The sequence below is a fragment of the Aspergillus steynii genome (assembly GCF_002849105.1).
Source record: "Aspergillus steynii IBT 23096 chromosome Unknown P170scaffold_3, whole genome shotgun sequence".
In the NCBI taxonomy this organism is placed as follows: domain Eukaryota; kingdom Fungi; phylum Ascomycota; class Eurotiomycetes; order Eurotiales; family Aspergillaceae; genus Aspergillus; species Aspergillus steynii.
In genome coordinates, this window is record NW_020194400.1 from 457,054 (window position 1) to 475,638 (window position 18,585).

Genomic DNA, 18,585 nt, shown 5'->3' on the forward strand with positions numbered 1-18,585 from the left:
TTGATTATTTGTTTGACAGGTCTGGATTTGCTATGTCTTGGTTGTAGAATTACTTAACTTGGCAATTCAAGGGTCAGAGGCCTGTCCGTACCCCATTTAATCAGCTTCAACAAATCCTAGAATATAAATACACATTTTATCAACAGAACAACCGAAACATGATATCGTACAATCATCCCACCTAACTCCGATTCCCTATTCACCCAAACCAAAAGCTACCCCTTCAACGGATCATGACCCCAATTCTTCAACGACTTGTAGCTTCTACTCTCCGTATCCTGCTTCGCCTTCTGCTCCTGCGCCAAGTGTCTCTTACAGTACGACACGACCTTGCGCATATGATCGATATCCCCATCTCGGTAACTATCCGGGTCTTTGGACGGATTATGCTCGAGAATGTTGACAATCTTACGGCCACTATTATCACGAATATTAGATCGAGAACCAGAAGCACGCAGATATGGGGGAGACATCAAACCTTTCATGTCCGACCGTCTCGCCCGAATCATTCGTCCAGCCTGATTCCTGCGACTGCTCTTGTTTCAGCCAGTCGCGGAGTTCGTTAGGAGCCATGTTCACGATGTCGTTGAACTCGCTGCGCTAGACGTTAGATATCAGGTTGGAGACGGGTGAACGGGGCCATACTCGATGACTGTTTCTTTGTCTTTGACCATTGTGATGTAATTTTGCAATACTCTGCTGGTGCTCTTGGTTTGCTCTATCCGATAGGAATTTCTAAAACAATGAATATAGAGTCAGATGTTCGTTGAGATCTATATAAAGTCCGGATGATGACGTCATGTCTATCTGCCGCCCAATTACGGGTGAATGACGAAGCCGCGTCAGATTAAGTTTATGGTTTAAATTTGATTAAGTTAATCGAACGTTCATCCTGGTTTGGCTAGTATTTCATACTGGACATCTGGTTCCTCCGGACTTGGACGAGGGCATTGGTCCACGGTTCATGTCGTCATGCTGGGGTCTTCTGGATGGGTCTAGAACCTGGTAAAACGGTAAATCTGGATGTTGTCGAAAAGATTTTTGTTATCCTTATTTCATTTAGTGCTTGTAGTCTGTCATTTTCATTGGATCAATATTATGCTACCATATATTCTTGCTCAGTTAGGGCCTTTTGGGCTGAATGGAAATATATATTGATAAGGAAGGTCTTGCTACAATTTGGGTTCAGAAACCAGTAAAATTCCTAATTCGGTTGAGAAATTCGTATTTTCTCGGTTTGGTTCTCGATAAACGAAAATGCAGTGTGTACTGATGAGAATCATTCTGTGATGTGGTATTGTAGATGTTACTTTTATTTGTTTGGTATCGAAAATTCCTGAAAGTCAAGGTGTTATGTGATCACTTCGAGAAACCAGAAATAAAACAGAATAAAAAATAGAAACAAAAACAGAAAGAGAGAAATGCAAGTTTAGCAGGCTTTATCAAACACAATAGAATCATAGCTCAATTCTTTTGTTATGTGGTTTAGCCTATGCATATGCATTTTGTCTCCTACAAGACAAAGGAACGATCTCCAATTATTAGGAAGCAGTTATATGAACTCCATTTTTATCAAGTAATGCACGTCATCTTTCCAAAACTATACTTCCCTCCCCCTGTCATCGAAGCAATCCATACATCTAACAGGAATCCAATGCCCAGTGACAGACCTCAAGTCCGCCTTACATCGGACCCCAACCAGGAAAAGCAACAAGCCACACCGATTGATCTCCACCGGGCCTCCCCGACAGCTCCCAGCTTTAACACCTCCGCGAGCAGATGCCTTGAATCCCGCCCCGGCTTGAAAAACAGACAGCAACCAAACGCCTGTTTACAATCTCAATAGCTCCTCTTGGCCGCCCGAAATAGACAGCCCAAGAATCGCTAGTCATGCCAACACCACGGCGGAGTTCGACCCCTTTGTTGTCGATTTCGATATGTTAATAAGAACTGCGGCCTCCTATTCCCTGCAGCAGCTCATTAAACCGTCCCCATTGCCAAGAGACTCCGAACACGCCGAGATCCGGACGCATGGCAATGATGGCATTGAGCGTGGCTTCCGGGTTGAACATGGACCAGGGTCGGGGAGGAGCCTTACGAGCACGACGAATGGGCGGTGCTATTATTAATACTTGCCGATCGACATGCTGAGCTCAGATTGATTGTGTTTGAGGGGGAATGGCCCCGGTGTCTGTTAGAAGAACCAACGGTCCGGGTGTGTTTCAGATATATGTCCTGGGGATGGCAGCGGTTATGGGGGGGTTGTTATTTAACCGCGCGGGATTTGGGTTTGGGTTGCTGGATAGGTATAGTTTACGAGCGATATGGGAGGCGATTTATCAGGAGGTATTTTGTAGGAGGTCTGTAGATTTCGTTAATTAATCTATACATTATGGCCAGAGGCATGATTTGTGATTTGTAACTTGTGCGGGAGGGTTCAGATTTCTCCAGCAACCTTCCTGAAAGAGTCGGGTTTTGATCAATTACTCAATCCCCGTGTCAGAAGGCGCTGGGCATGAGTCGTAGGCAGAAGGGCAAACGCAATGGTGATGGATTAATCTATCAACGACACGGCCCTCCCAAAACGGGAGTAATGCCAACCCCAATGCAGACGAATGAGAGCGCGAAGAAAAGCAGACGCTCATAGGCGCAGAGACGCGGTGGAGACGATCGCATTTGAGCAGATTAATTCAGGATGGCCGCATCCTAATCCTCTTGGTGTCTCGGATCCACCGCCGCTTGGCTTGTCTGAGGGTGACAGCCCAGACCTGCTGGCGCCTCCGATTCTTCTTCCTTCGCCCATTTCGCCAGACAATCCGAGTCGCTGTTTTTCTCGGCAAGGGATCCAGTGAAGAATGAACAGGGAGCTCGGAGTATTCTGGTCAGGAATGCAACCAGTCCCAGCACGTCAGACCTACTTTGCGCATTCTTGGCGTCGCAGATGAGCAGATTTTACTCTTGGCGAACCCACTATCGTGAAGTGGATCGCCGGGAATAGTTTCGCCGTTGCAATGGGGCCGCATATTAATATGGCGAGCGCCCCTCCGCCAGAGTCCGTCGCTGACAACCCACGCTCCCTTTCGCTTCACGCCGTTCTTTTCGTTCCCCGGAATCCTGGTTGATTCCCTACGGGTATTGACTACTCGTTCGCCATGGCCATGTTGTCTCCTCGTCATGACATGCCCTCGTCGGGCGGCGACATGGAACCGCATTGGGGCTATTTCGACCGTGAACTGCCCTGCATGGTCGATGCCGGTAAATGCGCCTACCTGGACGTCGTCTATCACAGCCATGACTTGTCCGTCCTGTACACCATCATCATGTGGGCCGTGATCCTCGGAATCCTCCTGCTGTGCTTCCTCGCCCACTACTGCAACCCCGTCACGCGCCAATTCAACAGCTGTGTTAGCAAGAAAGAGGACGTCGAAAACCCCGGACACGCGCAAAGCTCGCTCTATCGCATGCGACGAGCGCTCGGATCGCTCTACCATCGCTTTCTGATCGGCGAATTCCTTCCCTCCGTCTTCGGCAACACCACGCGGTTCAACGTCTTGATCCTGGTCGTCTTGACTGGCTACCTGACCGTCTTCAGCTTCGTCGGAAACGTGTATAAGACCTGGTATAGTCCGGTGGAGGGCAGCCCCGACACGATCCGCGTCGGCATGGGTCCATGGGCCGATCGTATTGGAGTGCTGGCCTACGCCTTGACGCCGCTGTCGATCCTCCTGTGCACTCGGGAATCCATTCTGTCGCTCGTCACTGGCATCCCGTACCATCACTTCAACTTCCTGCACCGCTGGCTCGGCTATATCATCTACATCCAGGCGACGCTGCACACAATCAGCTGGACCATCGTCGAGGGAAAGCTGTACCAGCCACAACCCTCCACGTGGAACGACTTCATCAAGCAGGAATACATCATCTGGGGAGTCGTGGCCATGATTCTCTTGACTTTCCTGGTCGTCTTCAGCACGCAATGGGCCATCCGGCTAACTGGATACGAGTTCTTCCGCAAATCCCACTACATCATTGCCATGATCTACATCGGCGCCTGCTGGGGCCACTGGGATAAGCTGGCATGCTGGATGATCGCCTCGCTGGTGGTCTGGCTGCTCGACCGCTCCATCCGACTCCTGCGCACTTTCATCCTGCACTTCGGCGCTTTTTCCAACCCCGACGTCTGCTACAAAGGACTCCTCATCCCTAAAGCCCACATCTCGCACTTCCCCAACATGGAAGACGGCGACGTCGTGCGTCTGGACTTCCAGCACGACCACGCCCCCTGGGACATTGGCCAGCACTTCTACCTCTGCTTCCCCGACCTCAGCATCTGGCAATCCCACCCCATGACGCCCAGCTCGGTGCCCGGCACGCGCACTCAATCCCACACCTACATCATCCGCGCCAAAGGCGGCATCACCCGCCAACTCGCCAACATCGCCAGCCACCCCGACCCGTCTAAGAACGCTAGCACGCCCATCATCGTCAACGGGCCCTACGGCCAATCCATCGTCGACAACGACCTCGCCTGCACCGACGACATCAACCTCTTCTTCGTCGCCGGCGGCACAGGCATCACCTTCATCCTGCCCCTCCTGCAAGCCATCGTCCTCAACCCGCTCTTCAAGACCCGCCGCAGCCAAATCGAAGTGATCTGGATCATCCGCCGCCGCGCCGACATGCACTGGGTGATGAACGAGCTGGACGCCCTCCGCAACGCAACCTACAGCTGCTCGCACCTACGCATCCGGATCTTCGTGTCGCGCGAAAACGAACGCGAGTCCATGCTCAACGCCACGCATAACCCCATCCTCCTCTCCTCTCTCTCGAGCCTCCCGCCCCCTCGAAACAGCGGCATCGAACCCGCCCCGCTCAGCCCCAAGGCCCAAGAAGCCGGCTTCACGCTCCAGGAGCCGTCCGTGCCCGCAACCAGCAAGTCCGCGTCTGCGTCCGCGTCCACGACAGAGCTGGAAAAGCACCCGTCCGAGCGCATGGCACCCCTCAACACGGACGGGTTCATTGTGCGCTCGATCGGCGCAGGCGCCGGAGCGTCCAAACACCCAGATCTCGCGGCTGAAGTGGGCGAGTTTGTGTCGCGGACGGTGCGCGGCCCCACGAGGGTGGTTGCCAGCGGGCCGGTGGGCATGATTCGGGATTTGAAGAGGGGGGTGGCGAACTGCTGTGATCCCGGGAAGGTGTTGAAGGGGGAGGAGAGGTTCGATGTGGAGTTTGTGTTTGATGATCGGTTGGAGTATTAGACTTTCTGTGTCTATCTTTCTCTCTACATTTGGTGGTTTTCGTTTGTATATATTTGTGGGAGGGTGCTGGGAGTGCAGGGTCTGGGGATACTGCGTGTATCTGTGCTGGACATGGGTGCAATGCAGTTGTTGTATACCTTACCTTACCTACTTGGGTGAAGGAGCGTTGTTGAGCGTTTTGTCGTTTTATATACCCGCGTCGTTGATGATGCATAAATTATACTCAGTTTTTATTGTATACGATCTATTGTGATGAAGTTTCGAAGGCCTATAATAAACCTATGTCGCAACCAGTAACATGTACATATTTAAAGGATATGCGTACGAGCGCTGGGAGCTTTTTTCCTTGAATCAGCGGGCATCACTGATAGAACCTGTTCTTGTCGAACTCCATATAGCCCAATTGATAGCAAGTGTTAATAAAAGGGTATCAATGGAAAACGGCCTACCTATCACAAAGCTCTGATAAATGTAATTCTCGCAATATCCTGCTCTTCTAGCAGAGATCTCCAAAACTCCGTGGATATTGTCCGGGAGCTTTTCCCAGCACAGTAAACACAATACAGTCGCCGGGACAATGCATTTCACGAAATATATATTTTATACGCGAGAAGTGCGTAATGAGATTTAAGGTTAAACTGCACCGGGCCTCTGCTAATTTTTCAAGATTATCAATGTCGCACCAGGCCTCGCTACTGAGTTCTTTGGCGTCGGTTATCGAACGGGTGAGCCTTTGTATTTCCTAATGGGTGGGTGTCCTATCGAAATCCGAGGTTCGCTTTACTGAGGTATAACTTTCAATCTGCTCGGACCTGCTGTCATGTTTAAACACATACATCCCGGTGTCTCCCAAAATACGTATATCTTAGTTAATTGGGACGGGCCTGCGTATTGTCTCGTATGTGACTTCAACGAGCCGGAGTTCCGGGGAGTTCGGCCCATCGTTGTAACACTACGTAACACTTCATCCAATTGGTCCCCAATTCACGAAAGCTATATATCTTAGATAGCAATGAACCGCATATCAAGTGCCCAAGTGCCCCTATTCCCAACTGCCCTATTCCTAGTGGTATGATTCGCCCTTCGGGTTAAGATTCTCGGGTCTTTAAAGATTCTGATATGGGCGAGGCCCCGCGTTCGAATCGCGGTTCGGGCCACTTCTTTTTGGCTTTTTTGTATCCGGAACACAGAACTAAATGACTAGAAAGATAAGCAATTCGACAGACAATCATTCTAATTGACAGGAAATCGAAAAAAAAGGAGAGAAAGAAAGAAAGAAAGAAAGAAAAAAAAAAAAAAACCCTCCCTCCCTTAAGATATCAAAAGCAACACCAAGTAAGGCCCTCTTCAACCAACCTCAACCTCCTTCCTAAACACAACCCCCCGAATCTTATATCAACACTCATTCATCCCCCGACTTCTATCCAGCAGCGTGAATCTCACGTTCACTAAAATCCAACACTCCGCCGAATACTACGCACCCGCACCCCTACTCCCGACACATAGCGCGATACTCATCCCGATGCCCTCCCACCAGGTGCCCAACTCCTCTATGATTCTTCCCTCGGAGGACAGCGCCTTTCAGACTTAAATGTTTCTAGAGTCGGCCACCTTAAGATACCGGTGGACATATATGTGTTCTTGAAGGTACCGGGAAGGAGACTTCCCCATGAGCGCCGCGGATGTACCGGTATAAAGAGGTCGAAAACTAGGCTCGCCATAGTGTTTAGCAGTGACTTAACACCTGTTAGCTATCGACTCCGAGAATCGAGTACGATAGGGCAGACAAAAGCTAATTAAACATACGTTCTTCCCCGTCTGCCGCACCACAAACTTCAGGCCTGCGCAAAGCTTATCCACCGCATGCACGGCGTTATAGGTCATACGGATATTGATCGCCGTGGTATCTGTCATATTTTCGGCACAGGCCGTGGCAATGTTGTCCATTTACCGCGTTAGTGTTAGTATATACATCGGTGTCAATATGAACACCCTGGATCCTAGTCCGTCATGTAACAGGAGCAGCAGCAAACAAGCTCAAAATTGAGAGAGACGGGGAAAATATCAAGTTAGAATAAGACAGTTAGCACACCGGATTAAAAAAATGGGCTATTCTCCAGATCCTCAGTCTAACTCTTCGTCCACTCAACTACCTAGTTAAGATCCCTCCGCAAATCGACCCCTGCGTAGACCTCGATCGGCGGATCTCAAGCCAGTCCGCTCGATCTAAGGGTTCGCGGCAAGGCAATAACGCGCAAAGATTGCCGAGTTAGGAGAGAAAGCACTTGGTAAAGACTAGCCGGCGATACCGCTTGCGTCGAACACAAGCGCGGCACTATTATTTGCCTGGTTCGTTGCGGCGGGGGTGGACATGTTGGGGACACAAATGTGATATGTCGATTTATCTAGCGGCGGGAAGGAAGGATGTGCATCGAGGGGTCAGGGGGAGTGACTGACTGACTTTTCTACCGATCGAATGCGGGAAACGTTACATTTGTCTCAGCCCGAGAATTGGACGGTGCTCCGGACTTCTATTTTAACCTGTGCAGTCCTGTCAATTCTCTCGCTTACAGATTACGAGCGACGATGAAGTTAAAGTCGGCGTGCTAGACTATATTTGGTATTCGCCGATGGTAATCAATGTGCAAGCAGAGGCGTAGTCCAGGTTTGAGTTTGAAGATCAGGATCAGCGTTGCGAGAGAGAATGAGGAGAATAAATTCATGAGCACAATAAGCAGGGACAGTCGCGTCCAGACCAGCACAATTCCCGGGATACCCACTGAAAAAGCAAATAAGGCTAAAATGCGCCCCCTACCGCCTGCACCGGGTCGCTCATTGGGGCGTATAATTTCCGCATTGTGAGATGTCAACCACTGCAACTGCAGCCCGCCTCACGCCCGACCGAACGAGCCCGTTAGCGCGTAGCGTGGCAAGGGGACTTTTTGCACTCTGCTCAAAGTTTGAGGATCGGCCCATTGGCGGATGCTCCACTTCCAGGGCATGAAACTGCGGCCGGGCGTCCGATTGGCGGCTAGTCAATCTGACAGGTCGCTTTGGCTGGGTGTAGGGTGCAGAGGTGGATAGATTGGCGTCAAACTAGAGGCTCATCCTTGTCCATGGCGTCGGGATAGACGATGGGCATTTGACGGCGGTGTTTGAACAAAGAACGATGCATAAAAATCAGGGTGCTGTCTTTGCTTGGGTGTGAGGAGTTGGAACCGGGGGTGTAGGAGGGGGATATAAGGGACTCGATCGACTCGCGTGCGAGATTGTTTGTTCTCGTCGGGGTTTTTCTTTGCCTGTAAGGCACTTGCACTTTTGTCGCTCGTTTTGCTCCATTTCTGCAAAATGGATCTCCCTTCGTTTTTGCTGCCGCGCGGTATTGAGCATGGCACCCGCCAGGCGTCAGTGTTTGGGATCGGGATTAGTTTTGCGGTTTTCATTATGGTGGTGATTCTTTTGCGATTATATGTGCGGATCTCTCTAATCAATGCGATCGGTGTAGATGACGGTAAGTTTCTTGCTAGTTTTGAGATCGCAGCAGACTGACATTTGTTAGTTCTTATGGTGATTGGCGCTGTAAGTACAGGTCCAGCTGCAGTACAACTTAGTGCTAATCGAATAGGTCTTCACTTTTGGTCTTTCTGTTGCGTCCATGATCGGTAGGTCTTTAATCCTCTCCAAGACCTTCACACTTCATCTAACGCTCTGCAGCTGCATATCATGGCACCGGCAAACATGGTAATCCCATTCTGGTCCTCCTCAAACCAGCCAAATCTAACTGATTTAGTCGAGGAAATTCCCATGACCTCCCTCCCTCCCATGCTAAAAGCCATATACTCGACCCGCCTGATTTATATTATCGCCATGTTGTTCGTCAAGATGTCGTTGCTCTGGTTCTATCTACGCCTGGACCGCCGCCGCCGAATGAAATGGACCGTATACTTCCTCATGTTCTTCGTAATTGGCATATCGGTATCCAGCTTCTTCGTGCTCGCTTTTTCGTGCTACCCACCTGCTATGTTCTGGGATGTTGAGGGCACAGTTGAGGGAGAGTGCATGTCGCCGGGATCGCAGCAGGCGTTTTACGATGCGAACGGAATCCTGAATATTGTGACGGATATCTTTATTTATTTGACCCCCATTCCGATGCTTTGGGGGGTTAAAATTTCGGGGGTATGCCATGAATTCTCCAATCCAATTGGACGAGATTGATCAGCCTGGGTTAGACAAGATGCTAATGTCGCTGGATATCTTTAGAGAAAGAAAGGGGCCTTGTTCGCCATCTTCGGGCTGGGTATCTTAGCCGTTGCCGGTTCGTTCAAAGACTCCCACTTTCTCTATGATGATTCTAGCCGTTAATGCCTAACACAATATAGCTGGTTGCGTTCGATACGACTACGTGCGCCTCCTCTCCAATACAGCAGACCAATATTACTTTCTCGCGGACTCCTTAAACTGGTGCAGTATCGAGATCTACGTCGGTACGATATCACCCAATCCCTCTTGCATACATATACTAAGCATTGCAGCCATATTCTGCGGTTCCGCACCCGCCCTCTCCGTCCTCATCAAAACCTACGCGCCCCGCGTCTTCGGCAGCTCATACGGCCGCCACGACTACGAAAGCGACAACACACCGGGTAACTCATCTGGCCAAACACCTGCGCAGAGGCTCTCCGGCAGAGGAAAAGACATCTGGCACAAGGCGAAGATCAGCGGACGACGCGGCCTGCAAGATACGACGCTGACTGGCAGCGAAGAGGCGATTGTTCCCGGGGACGGGATTGTGTTGAAGACGGAGTTGAGAATGGATGTGATGCAGCGGGAACGGGAAAATGCTGAAGCAGCGGTGGCGGATGAAGCGACGTATAAGGGGAGTGGGGTTAGGCAGAGTGTTTGATCGTGATTTCGGTGTTTGTATTGGAGAGGGATTTTGTATATTGGGTTAGGGCGTCTTTTGACTCGGGAGGTATCTATCATGAGCTGTAATCTAATTGACTGTCTCGGGATCTGCTGCTTGACCTGGAGTATGATCGATCCATTAAAGTTAAAAATATCAATTTAATGAACTGCAAAATTTGAATATTCATAAGTCATGGGACTCTGACCGCTGTGACTCATGCAATCTCATTATTAGTTCCATGGGGCCGCATAGCCGATTCTCTCGGGTGATATCTGGCACGGGCGCTCCATTTGTGACTCATTCTGCAGAGAAGAAGCACAAGACAAGAACCCAAGAATGCAGAAAGACAATCAAGGAAAAGAAGTCCAAGTTAGAACACTAATGGTAGGCCGATGTCATAGTGTTGGTGATACCGTCATTAAATGCCTGGGGCTCCGAATCCACCCGGCGGGAAGATCGGGATATCCCGGCGGCACTCCACCAGACAGATTTTGGCCTTGAATTTTGCTTGCATTTGGAAGGTAAAGTCATGTGGACTATAAAAAACTATATCGGCGTATTTTGTGTTTCGAATACTTATATTTAAGCCTTTTCTCCGATATTGCCAGCAATTTCGACTTGATCTCCTTATAAAATCATCATTGAAGTTTGAAGAGTATCGATTTCTCATCTTTACTTATTGTTTCTTCCTTCGAAATAAAATGAACTTCATTAAAACTCGACCCCGACTCATCGGAGCGCTCTCTCTAACAGCACTCGGCGGTGTGGTCGCATATCTCAGCCACCGTCGACTGGCCCGATCATGCCCTAGGGTCCCTATTACAGAACTCCCAAAGTCAAGCGCATGTCGCAAACTTGTCGAAGAAGCCGGTGAACCCACCTCCCAACCTCCATGGGGAATGAAAAGCTCAACTCTACTATCCTCGTGGGTAGGTAGCACGAAGACATACTGGATTTCATCTTTTACGGCTCTTCAAGTGGAAGTCCCAGTGTCCCTCCTTGTAGGGTACGGCGCGTCACACGACTCGACAAGCCCCAACAAAGGAGACGATACATACCACCTCATGAAGAACTTCGTGGCTGTGTTCCTCGATGCGCGAGCTACTGGACCCGAGTCCTTGGTCTTAGATAAAGACGTGCCGTCGTCGTCACTCATCCCTGGCAGTTTGTTATTTGGAAGACAGTCCGGTCTCGGGGCATTCTTGCTAGGAACGTGGAGCTCTCAAGGGTTGAAGTCTGTCGAACCATTGGAGTTACCTTCGAATGCCCCTTTGCCATGCACCGAGTTCCCTTCAAATCGAGACATCGTTGAGAATAGTGCTGCGGACACTGCTGGAGCAGTGTTATATTGGAAATTTCCGAACAGTCTGGTTGGCGCGATCGATGATGCAGCATCATATGGCATGCCTTGGCGGCTGATGGAGGGTGGCTTCCAGGAGTTTATTGTTGAGCGGATGTCTGAAGACACGGCCAGAGTGACGTACGTGACAGTTGAATGTACGGATCTTCATCCTGGCACGCAGTCCTCGAGGAATTTTAAGATGCTGCCAAAGCTATTTTATGAGGCGCATGTGCTTTATGCGCAGAGCCTTTTGAATAAGAGCCTAAGACGGTTGGAAATTCGCTCCCGTGTAGAGAAGTGAAAGACGTTGGCTCAGATGTGTTGTAAAGTATGTATCCTTAGTCTCTTCTCACTAATTCCGTTCTTATACCTAGTTGGTTTTGGCAGTAGACCGCTTCATTAGGGATCTTTACCGGGGAGTCAACTCAGTTGATCGATCATAATAAATGCACTCAACTTTGGCAAATAGTCAAATGAATGATATTCATACATGTCCAGTGCCGCCTCTGTAGCCTCAACGATGGGATACGGAGTTCAACCACCAGCCCAACTCTACCCCCAATCTTCCTTCCTGATCATACATCAACAGATGACCCCCCTCCTCAATAACCACAACATCTTGACCCTCCAGTTTATCCTTCAATCTCTGTGCAGTTTCCACAGGAATCCACTTATCCTCCTTCCCCCAAATAACCCTCACCGGCATCTTCCTCCCAACCTCATGATACCTCCCCTCCACCTCCTCCGTGCTCCGACTATTCGCCTGCACCATCTGCCTCACAAACCCCCTTCTCCCCTCCTCACTCACAAGCCACGGCCACTTCAGCATCTCCATCGTCTCCCTACTCAGCTCCTTATACGCCGCATCACGAATATAAGACTCCACAACACCCTCAAACACCGGACCCGTCAACGCCTCAAACACGCCCGCATTCTCCGCAACCAGCTTAAACAACGGCTGCCCGAACGGCCCCAGCGCGACAACATCAATAAGGCACAAACTCGCATACTCACACCCATGTAGTAAATTTGCCCTTAAGGCCATCAACCCCCCGTGGTCGTGCGCAACCACATGCGGCTTTCTCTGAGCCTGCGGCCACCCCTCCTCCCAGGATTTGTACAGCGCGGCAAAAGCCTCGGACTGCTGTGCTAGATCCGCATCTAGGGCGATTTCTTTTGTGAGGGTTTCTGCTTTGTCAGGAAGGGGCTGGCCAAGAGGGCTTTCTCCGAAACCGGGATTGTCGAAGAGATAAACGTGGAAGTATTTGGCGAACGATAGGGCGTAGGTGTGCCAGACGCGAGAGGACCAGGGGGTCCCGTGGATGAAGATTAGTGGAGGTGCGTTGGCGTTGCCGAGAGATGTCCAGCGGATATTGTAGGAATGGGTAGTGGTTGAGAAACTAAAGGTTTCGGTGAGGGGAATCACGCTTGGGATTGGCGTCGTCATGGTTACTTGGTGCTGCTTTGGTTTTATCATATGAAGACTTTCGGGAAGGTCAGACAGTGAGAATATTTACAGGTAGTAAGGCTCAGAGGGCTATATTAACCGAATGGATTCCATTTCTTATTAATTCCTTTCTCTGATCGCTTATGTTGACGATATGACTTCATCAGGATCAGCTACCCCGCACTTTAGTCGCATTGGCCTTCGCTTACGGACCGAATATGCGAATAATATTGAGTTGTATGTTTAGGCTCTCTCTACATAAATTCCAACGACTGCTTGTGAAGAAGCAGCTGACAGTCTTGCATCAAGTATCATGGAACGCAGAGACTAGCCTCTTGACTTCAAGTCACTTTTTGTGATTTTAGTATTTACTCTGGTTGTGGCTTGGATTCATTACATACTAATTTTAAATCTTATACCACTGGAGTTTGGAAAACTCCGACTAGGTGGATACTGTATTAAGAAAATTGGGTTTGCCTTTTGTTAAAAAAAAAATCTTTTCTCATGGTATGTCAATTCAGTAAGGTCAGCTGTTCGCTACCCTCTTGATATTTTCATTCTATCTTCAGTGTGAAAGTATCAGTAGAGAATATGACAAGCAAGATCATTCAAAATTTTTGAAAGCCTTACCGAATAACTTTATCAGAGCAAAACCTTACAAAAGCAGCAAGAATCTTTCGCAAAGGGGTTTATTCAAGCTCACTGCTTCCACTCCTGAATAATCAGAGCCTCAAAAAACTCCTGCCACTTGTTGACCTCCATGTAGCGGCGATACGGCTCCTGAAAGTGAAAGCGAGATGCGAGATGCTCCAACATTCTCTGATACAGCACCTTAGTGGTATGCGTATCTTCGTGGTCCGGGAGATCGTTCAGCTGATAGGTCAGTTTAATTCGAGTCTTGTCGTTCTGGGGCAAGCAGCCTGGGTCTTTGAACTGAGACCACTTCAAGCGATAAGCGACCTTGTCGCTAATAGCCTCGCACACATTTCCGTAGCTTTGGTCCATCACAGCAGATGGAATGTCGACGTAGAGGAGGACATCGTGCGGCGATTTGGGGTCCACGAATTGTACACCGTCTTTTTGCAGTCTGTCACGACGGGCGAAGAACTTTTCTGCGTTTTCGTTGAATACCAGAGGAGCTGGCATGACTTTGTTTTGTTTGGGTGGATACTAATGGACTGATCTGTGGAGAGATGTTTGGTGACTTAATGGGATTGGTTGAACCTTAAGGTTATAGTAGATGGAGCGTGGTCCATGCATATACTTATACTGGAGTTTCTGTCCTGAAATTAGGAGTCTTCCTGAAAATTAATTTGTGCGCTGGGAGATTCCTCATTGTACTGTAGACAAGAGGCAAGATCCGTCATACTGTATGTCTAAGATGCCCTGTATGGGTTGAATCTCAATTAACTAATAATATCTTGTTATTCACAGCTCCATGGGCGGTTTGTTAGATCCTCAATTTTATGTAGTCATTTATTAAATCTCACGAAGTCTTTTGGCCACTTAATTGTATTTGGCTGTATCTTCGTGCTCCTCTCTCAGTTAAACCTTCTATGGAGAGAACCTCAAACAAAGGCTATTTGTATAACATTGCACTAAGCAGCCCTAGTCCAATCAAAATTTCGCTTTGTTAATCTATCCACAAACTTTAATGTTTCTTCTTTCAAATCACCTCACTAACCGCCGAGGTTAGTCCCTTTATGCAGCCAGTATTTCGAAGGCTGTAGTACGCTTCATGAGCCATCTACGCCCGCTCTAGCCCTCTCAGCCTTGCTTACTTCTAGCGTCCGACTCTTTCCGTAGCCCGATGATGAAAGCTTCTATGCCTCTCTCTACTTGTGCACGAGCACTAAGACAAGTCTTTTGAGGCTTAGCTGAGCTAAGCCACTAGTCAACCTGGTCTGACTGCGGGGTTTAAAAGGATGATTGTTTAGACGTTCTTGAGTCTTTCACTCACTTCAATTCCCAACCACCGGTTGCACTTCCCACAACTATCAAATCGCAGACCTTTCAGTGTCATAGTTGTTCATAAATCCAACAAAAATGACCGAACCGCTCCCCGTCATCCTCTGCGGCAAAACCGAACAAATCGGCGCCGTCGTCATCGAGTCTCTAAAGCCTGAACTCGAAGGTACGTACATGGGTTTTATCTATCATGTCCCATACCGAACATAGTCATGTTAATCAAATAAATCAGTCGTCCACTTCATCCTCACCCCCGAAGCCGGAGTCGAGCAGATTCCCGCCCTTTTGCGCGGAGAGAAGCAGGTCACGTCCACTAGCTCATTAGGCTCTCATAATTACGAAAGAGGCATCAATGCCATCATCCTTGGTGCGGGCTATGATGATCAAGCTGCTCAAGTCTTGCGCGATGCTGCAAGGGGGCTGAAGCCCGTGCCTTGGTTGAGGCCCGATACGTCCAAGCCGGCGCCGCCGCTGGGCCCGGAGTATGGAAAGGCGTTGGTGGCGCGGATTAAGGAGACGTTTGTTCAGTTGCGGAAGAGAGGAGGTTTGGATGGGGATGCGGTGGTTTATTATTAGGTGTTTGTTTCTATATGTGGAATGTTGGTTTGTTCATGTGGCTTCACTTTAGGACTTGTCTAATGTAAAGTAAGCGGCTTTCTTTCCTGATACCAGTGACCAGAAACTCACTATCAACATAGAAGAACCTGGGTGATGTACAGCATAGATTAGAGAGAACTTGGCTAACCCGCATCATTCATTAATTAGATTAATAACACAGAGGCTATATATACAAGAATCTAAACCCAAGACCAGTTTTAATTTGTAGGCCAGCTGCCCTTCCACCGTACATGCTCATCCTCATCATCAACGATCACCACCATCCACACACCCACTTGTCCGTTGTTGGCCAGCAGCGGAGTACAATGGACCCAGCGGAAGCGACCCTGTTCCTTCATTCGCGGCGACACCCACAGAACCCGAGCCGTGACACTGCGTCCAACCATCATAGCCTGGTGCAGCTCATCTCGTTCTATCGACTCGGCGATCCGCGCAAAGAAAGAGGATTGTAGTATACCGGGGATTCGGAGGGATGGCGACGTAAAGAGGACTCGAAGGGATGGGTAAGGTCGGACCAGCAGGTACTGCATCGATCAGTCAGTCAGCATGGTTTCGTAGAAAGCACAGCCCCTAATGGGATTATCGGGAACATACGTGTCTATAAACGCCAACCAACGAATTACTGGCTGGAGTTGGTGCTGTCGGCGCGGGGCCTCCAATGCGCACTTCGCCACCTTCCACTTCTCGAGGAGATTCCGGCATCAGCCAGGTGCGACCACCGGCATCGAGGACCGGTTGGAATAAGCTTCCTCCGTGCTCGTTGACATTGCGCAGCTCTTTCGGGCTGAAGAGTTCTCCGAGCTCTTGGAACTCGCTCTTTGTTTCTTGTCGATGTTCCGAGCTTTCTTCTCGCTCGGAAGACTCTATTTGCGCTTTCAGATTATGCAGAGAATCCATTTGCGCGCCGTCCATCGCTAGTCCCGAAACGTCGATCTGTGCCCCGATAAAGTACCGGATCTTGCCTTGGCTGTCGCAGAGAGGGGCGCATTGGAGGAGGTTCATGAATGGGGAGCCGTCGCGGCGACTGTTATCTGTGAGCGGTTGACTGACGATGCAGATTCAGAGAGACATACTAGTTGAGGAAGAGCTCGGAATGATGTCGACCGTCTTTTATCGCTTCACGAATCCGTCGCACACTGTTGGGATTCGTCTGGGGGCCTTGCAAGAAGCGGCAGTTTCGTCCAAGGACGTAGTCCATACCATATTGCGTCGTGCGGTGGAATTCTGATACAATTAGCATTCAACAGATCTAACCCGGTCCAAGCACAGGTAATACTCACCCTCCGAAGCGAAAATAATCGGATTATCCGGTCGCGAAGGATCCGTCAAACAGAACACCTCGGCTAATGCGTCTGCCGTTCCTCTGAACCGATCCGGCAGGGTGCCTCGTATGCGCTCTTCCACAACTTTGCTGGTGATGGTAATACATGTTGCCGTGATGAACGCAGGTAGTTCTTCCGCTGTCAGCGCAATCAGCGCGTCCTGCACACGTTTTTCGAGCGCAGGGCTGTCAACCAGGCCGACGGGATTCGACTGCTTCACACCAGCCGTGGGCACATCGACCGATAATCGCACTAAAGCGTTCGCATACTGAATAGCCTTGAGGGCCTTACAGGCATTAAGATAATACGTTAATGTAGGGATTGATCGCGGGCGCTCTTCAGACAAAAAGTCGCGAAAGCGCGCCAGATATCGCGGATTCGAGAGAATGGTAACCATGTGTCGCGCGGAGAACATTAATTCGGCCTGACGCTCGAGACTGTGCAGAGGAACTCCGTCGCCCTCGTACGGAGCGACAAGGTCGAAAGAACCTTCCTCGTTGACTGGGTTGAATTCTTCGGCCCCATCGTAAGGGTTGGTTTCTTGGAGGACGGGGAGTTCGTTTATCGTGTATTGGCGATTGAGCGACTTGACGGATGATTGCGATCTGAGCTCGCTAGCACTCGAAGCTGGTCGGCTGTATATATGTTAGCTTTTGCGGTCGCATTGAGAGCGTCACGTTTCTGTGCATACCGCTGGTCCTCTAGTGAGAACTGCTGGCTGGACGTTTCAGACGTCGACACTGACGGCTCCTCGTTCGAAACCTGGATAGTGGGAACTTCCGATAGCAATGAAGCAGAGTGATGGGCGCGCTGAGGCCGCGGCCGATTATCTGGGATAGGAGGGATATCCATGGCGGTAATCTCAAGGTGATGAAGATTCTCTGGATTGAGCGTCGCACAAGACACGAAGAGAAAAAGTTCTGGCAACCAGTATTTGGCTGTCAATCAGGCTCAGGGCCTGCGGGCAGATAGAGATGACGCATGGCGCAGATCTTTAAGCTTGGGCACGAACACAACGGTGTGTGCTCGTGCAAATCCACGGTTCTCCCCAAAGATTGACAAATGAAGTAAGGTCAAAGCGTTGACGCTGGCAGAATTGGAGAGATCTGCATGGACGAATTTTCCAGCTGAGTGATCGATCGAGCGATCGGTAGGTTTGGAGATGCGATCAGATGGAACAGAACAGGAGTGATGTAATGGAACCAGGAACAAACTGCCCGTCATTAGGGCTATTGAACTCAATCTCCACCGGTGGAGCCCAACATCTGCCGGACCTGCATTAGCCGACTTGCCGGCACTCGTGGTTGGTCGAGCTGTACGTCATGGTCTCAAAAGCCTGCTAACTTTGGAATGATCGTCGCCCTATCTTTCAATAGGAACCATTCCTTTGGACTGAGGAAGAGACCAATTTGGAATGAACATAGGCCAATCGAGAGGCGTTCTGGCGTGGTGGATGCTACTGGTCTTTCCTCGGTCGTTATTCGGGCCTTCTAAAGTTCAGAGCCTGTCAATGAGCCAGAATCCTAGGAGCTACTCCGTAGGTCAAATTGGCATGTTCACTCGGTAGATATTCTATTCCACGACATCTTGAGGGCCAACATCAGCTTCTGGGTCTAGTAGACTCGATTTCAGCTAAGAGTTGTCTGAGTTAAGCTCATGCTTCAGCTCAGGACTATCGCAAAACTGATCAATCATGTCAGGTTTTCATGTCTCAGTCCAATATT

The 18,585-nt window shown here is 49.6% G+C and overlaps 8 protein-coding genes across 8 annotated transcripts; 4 read left to right on the forward strand and 4 right to left on the reverse strand.

The window, feature by feature from the left end:
- Positions 1–107: 107 nt before the first annotated feature.
- P170DRAFT_508280 (DUF3140 domain-containing protein) lies at positions 108–727 on the reverse strand. Its single transcript, XM_024854551.1, has 3 exons — positions 646–727; positions 479–595; positions 108–417 (listed from the first exon to the last, which is right to left on the reverse strand). The coding sequence occupies exons 1-3, from the start codon at positions 672–674 to the stop codon at positions 216–218; spliced, it is 348 nt and encodes a 115-aa protein (XP_024705330.1). The 5' UTR covers positions 675–727; the 3' UTR covers positions 108–215.
- Positions 728–3,155: 2,428 nt separating this feature from the next.
- Positions 3,156–5,390, forward strand: P170DRAFT_491644 (ferric reductase family protein; the record flags this gene model as incomplete). Its single annotated transcript, XM_024854024.1, has 2 exons — positions 3,156–4,780; positions 4,934–5,390. The coding sequence occupies 2 exons, from the start codon at positions 3,159–3,161 to the stop codon at positions 5,256–5,258; spliced, it is 1,947 nt and encodes a 648-aa protein (XP_024705331.1). The 3' UTR covers positions 5,259–5,390.
- Positions 5,391–8,490: 3,100 nt separating this feature from the next.
- P170DRAFT_463334 (uncharacterized protein) lies at positions 8,491–10,161 on the forward strand (the record flags this gene model as incomplete). The annotated part of the gene is made up of 8 exons (XM_024852164.1): positions 8,491–8,769; positions 8,818–8,837; positions 8,884–8,920; positions 8,973–8,999; positions 9,049–9,434; positions 9,519–9,573; positions 9,638–9,742; positions 9,791–10,161. Exons 1-8 carry the CDS (start codon positions 8,607–8,609, stop codon positions 10,159–10,161), a joined length of 1,164 nt encoding a protein of 387 aa, XP_024705332.1. The 5' UTR covers positions 8,491–8,606.
- A 704-nt stretch (positions 10,162–10,865) lies between these two features.
- Positions 10,866–11,807, forward strand: P170DRAFT_354660 (uncharacterized protein; the record flags this gene model as incomplete). Its single annotated transcript, XM_024844045.1, has 1 exon — positions 10,866–11,807. The coding sequence occupies one exon, from the start codon at positions 10,866–10,868 to the stop codon at positions 11,805–11,807; it is 942 nt and encodes a 313-aa protein (XP_024705333.1).
- Positions 11,777–13,081, reverse strand: P170DRAFT_135091 (alpha/beta fold hydrolase). Its single transcript, XM_024842437.1, has 3 exons — positions 13,054–13,081; positions 11,885–12,990; positions 11,777–11,834 (listed from the first exon to the last, which is right to left on the reverse strand). Exons 1-2 carry the CDS (start codon positions 13,065–13,067, stop codon positions 12,021–12,023), a joined length of 984 nt encoding a protein of 327 aa, XP_024705334.1. The 5' UTR covers positions 13,068–13,081; the 3' UTR covers positions 11,777–11,834; positions 11,885–12,020.
- A 571-nt stretch (positions 13,082–13,652) lies between these two features.
- On the reverse strand, positions 13,653–14,099 carry P170DRAFT_473607 (uncharacterized protein; the record flags this gene model as incomplete). Its single annotated transcript, XM_024853066.1, has 1 exon — positions 13,653–14,099. The coding sequence occupies one exon, from the start codon at positions 14,097–14,099 to the stop codon at positions 13,653–13,655; it is 447 nt and encodes a 148-aa protein (XP_024705335.1).
- Positions 14,100–14,870: 771 nt separating this feature from the next.
- Positions 14,871–15,692, forward strand: P170DRAFT_508284 (uncharacterized protein). Its single transcript, XM_024854552.1, has 2 exons — positions 14,871–15,087; positions 15,154–15,692. The coding sequence occupies exons 1-2, from the start codon at positions 15,000–15,002 to the stop codon at positions 15,495–15,497; spliced, it is 432 nt and encodes a 143-aa protein (XP_024705336.1). The 5' UTR covers positions 14,871–14,999; the 3' UTR covers positions 15,498–15,692.
- Positions 15,693–15,736: 44 nt separating this feature from the next.
- Positions 15,737–17,456, reverse strand: P170DRAFT_354258 (uncharacterized protein; the record flags this gene model as incomplete). The annotated part of the gene is made up of 4 exons (XM_024844021.1): positions 15,737–16,063; positions 16,134–16,563; positions 16,613–16,763; positions 16,820–17,456. Coding segments are annotated over 4 exons (1,545 nt in total), but the record flags the coding sequence as incomplete, so codon positions are not given.
- Positions 17,457–18,585: the final 1,129 nt, after the last annotated feature.

Coding starts and splice junctions, on each gene's coding strand:
- P170DRAFT_508280 (XM_024854551.1), bottom strand. CDS start 674: ATGGTCAAAGACAAAGAAACAGTCATCGA. Junction 596..645: donor GACAAAGAAACAGTCATCGA/GTATGGCCCCGT, acceptor CGTCTAGCGCAG/CGAGTTCAACGACATCGTGA. Junction 418..478: donor GAGACGGTCGGACATGAAAG/GTTTGATGTCTC, acceptor TCGTGATAATAG/TGGCCGTAAGATTGTCAACA.
- P170DRAFT_508284 (XM_024854552.1), top strand. CDS start 15,000: ATGACCGAACCGCTCCCCGTCATCCTCTGCGGCAAAACCGAACAAATC. Junction 15,088..15,153: donor TCTAAAGCCTGAACTCGAAG/GTACGTACATGG, acceptor CAAATAAATCAG/TCGTCCACTTCATCCTCACC.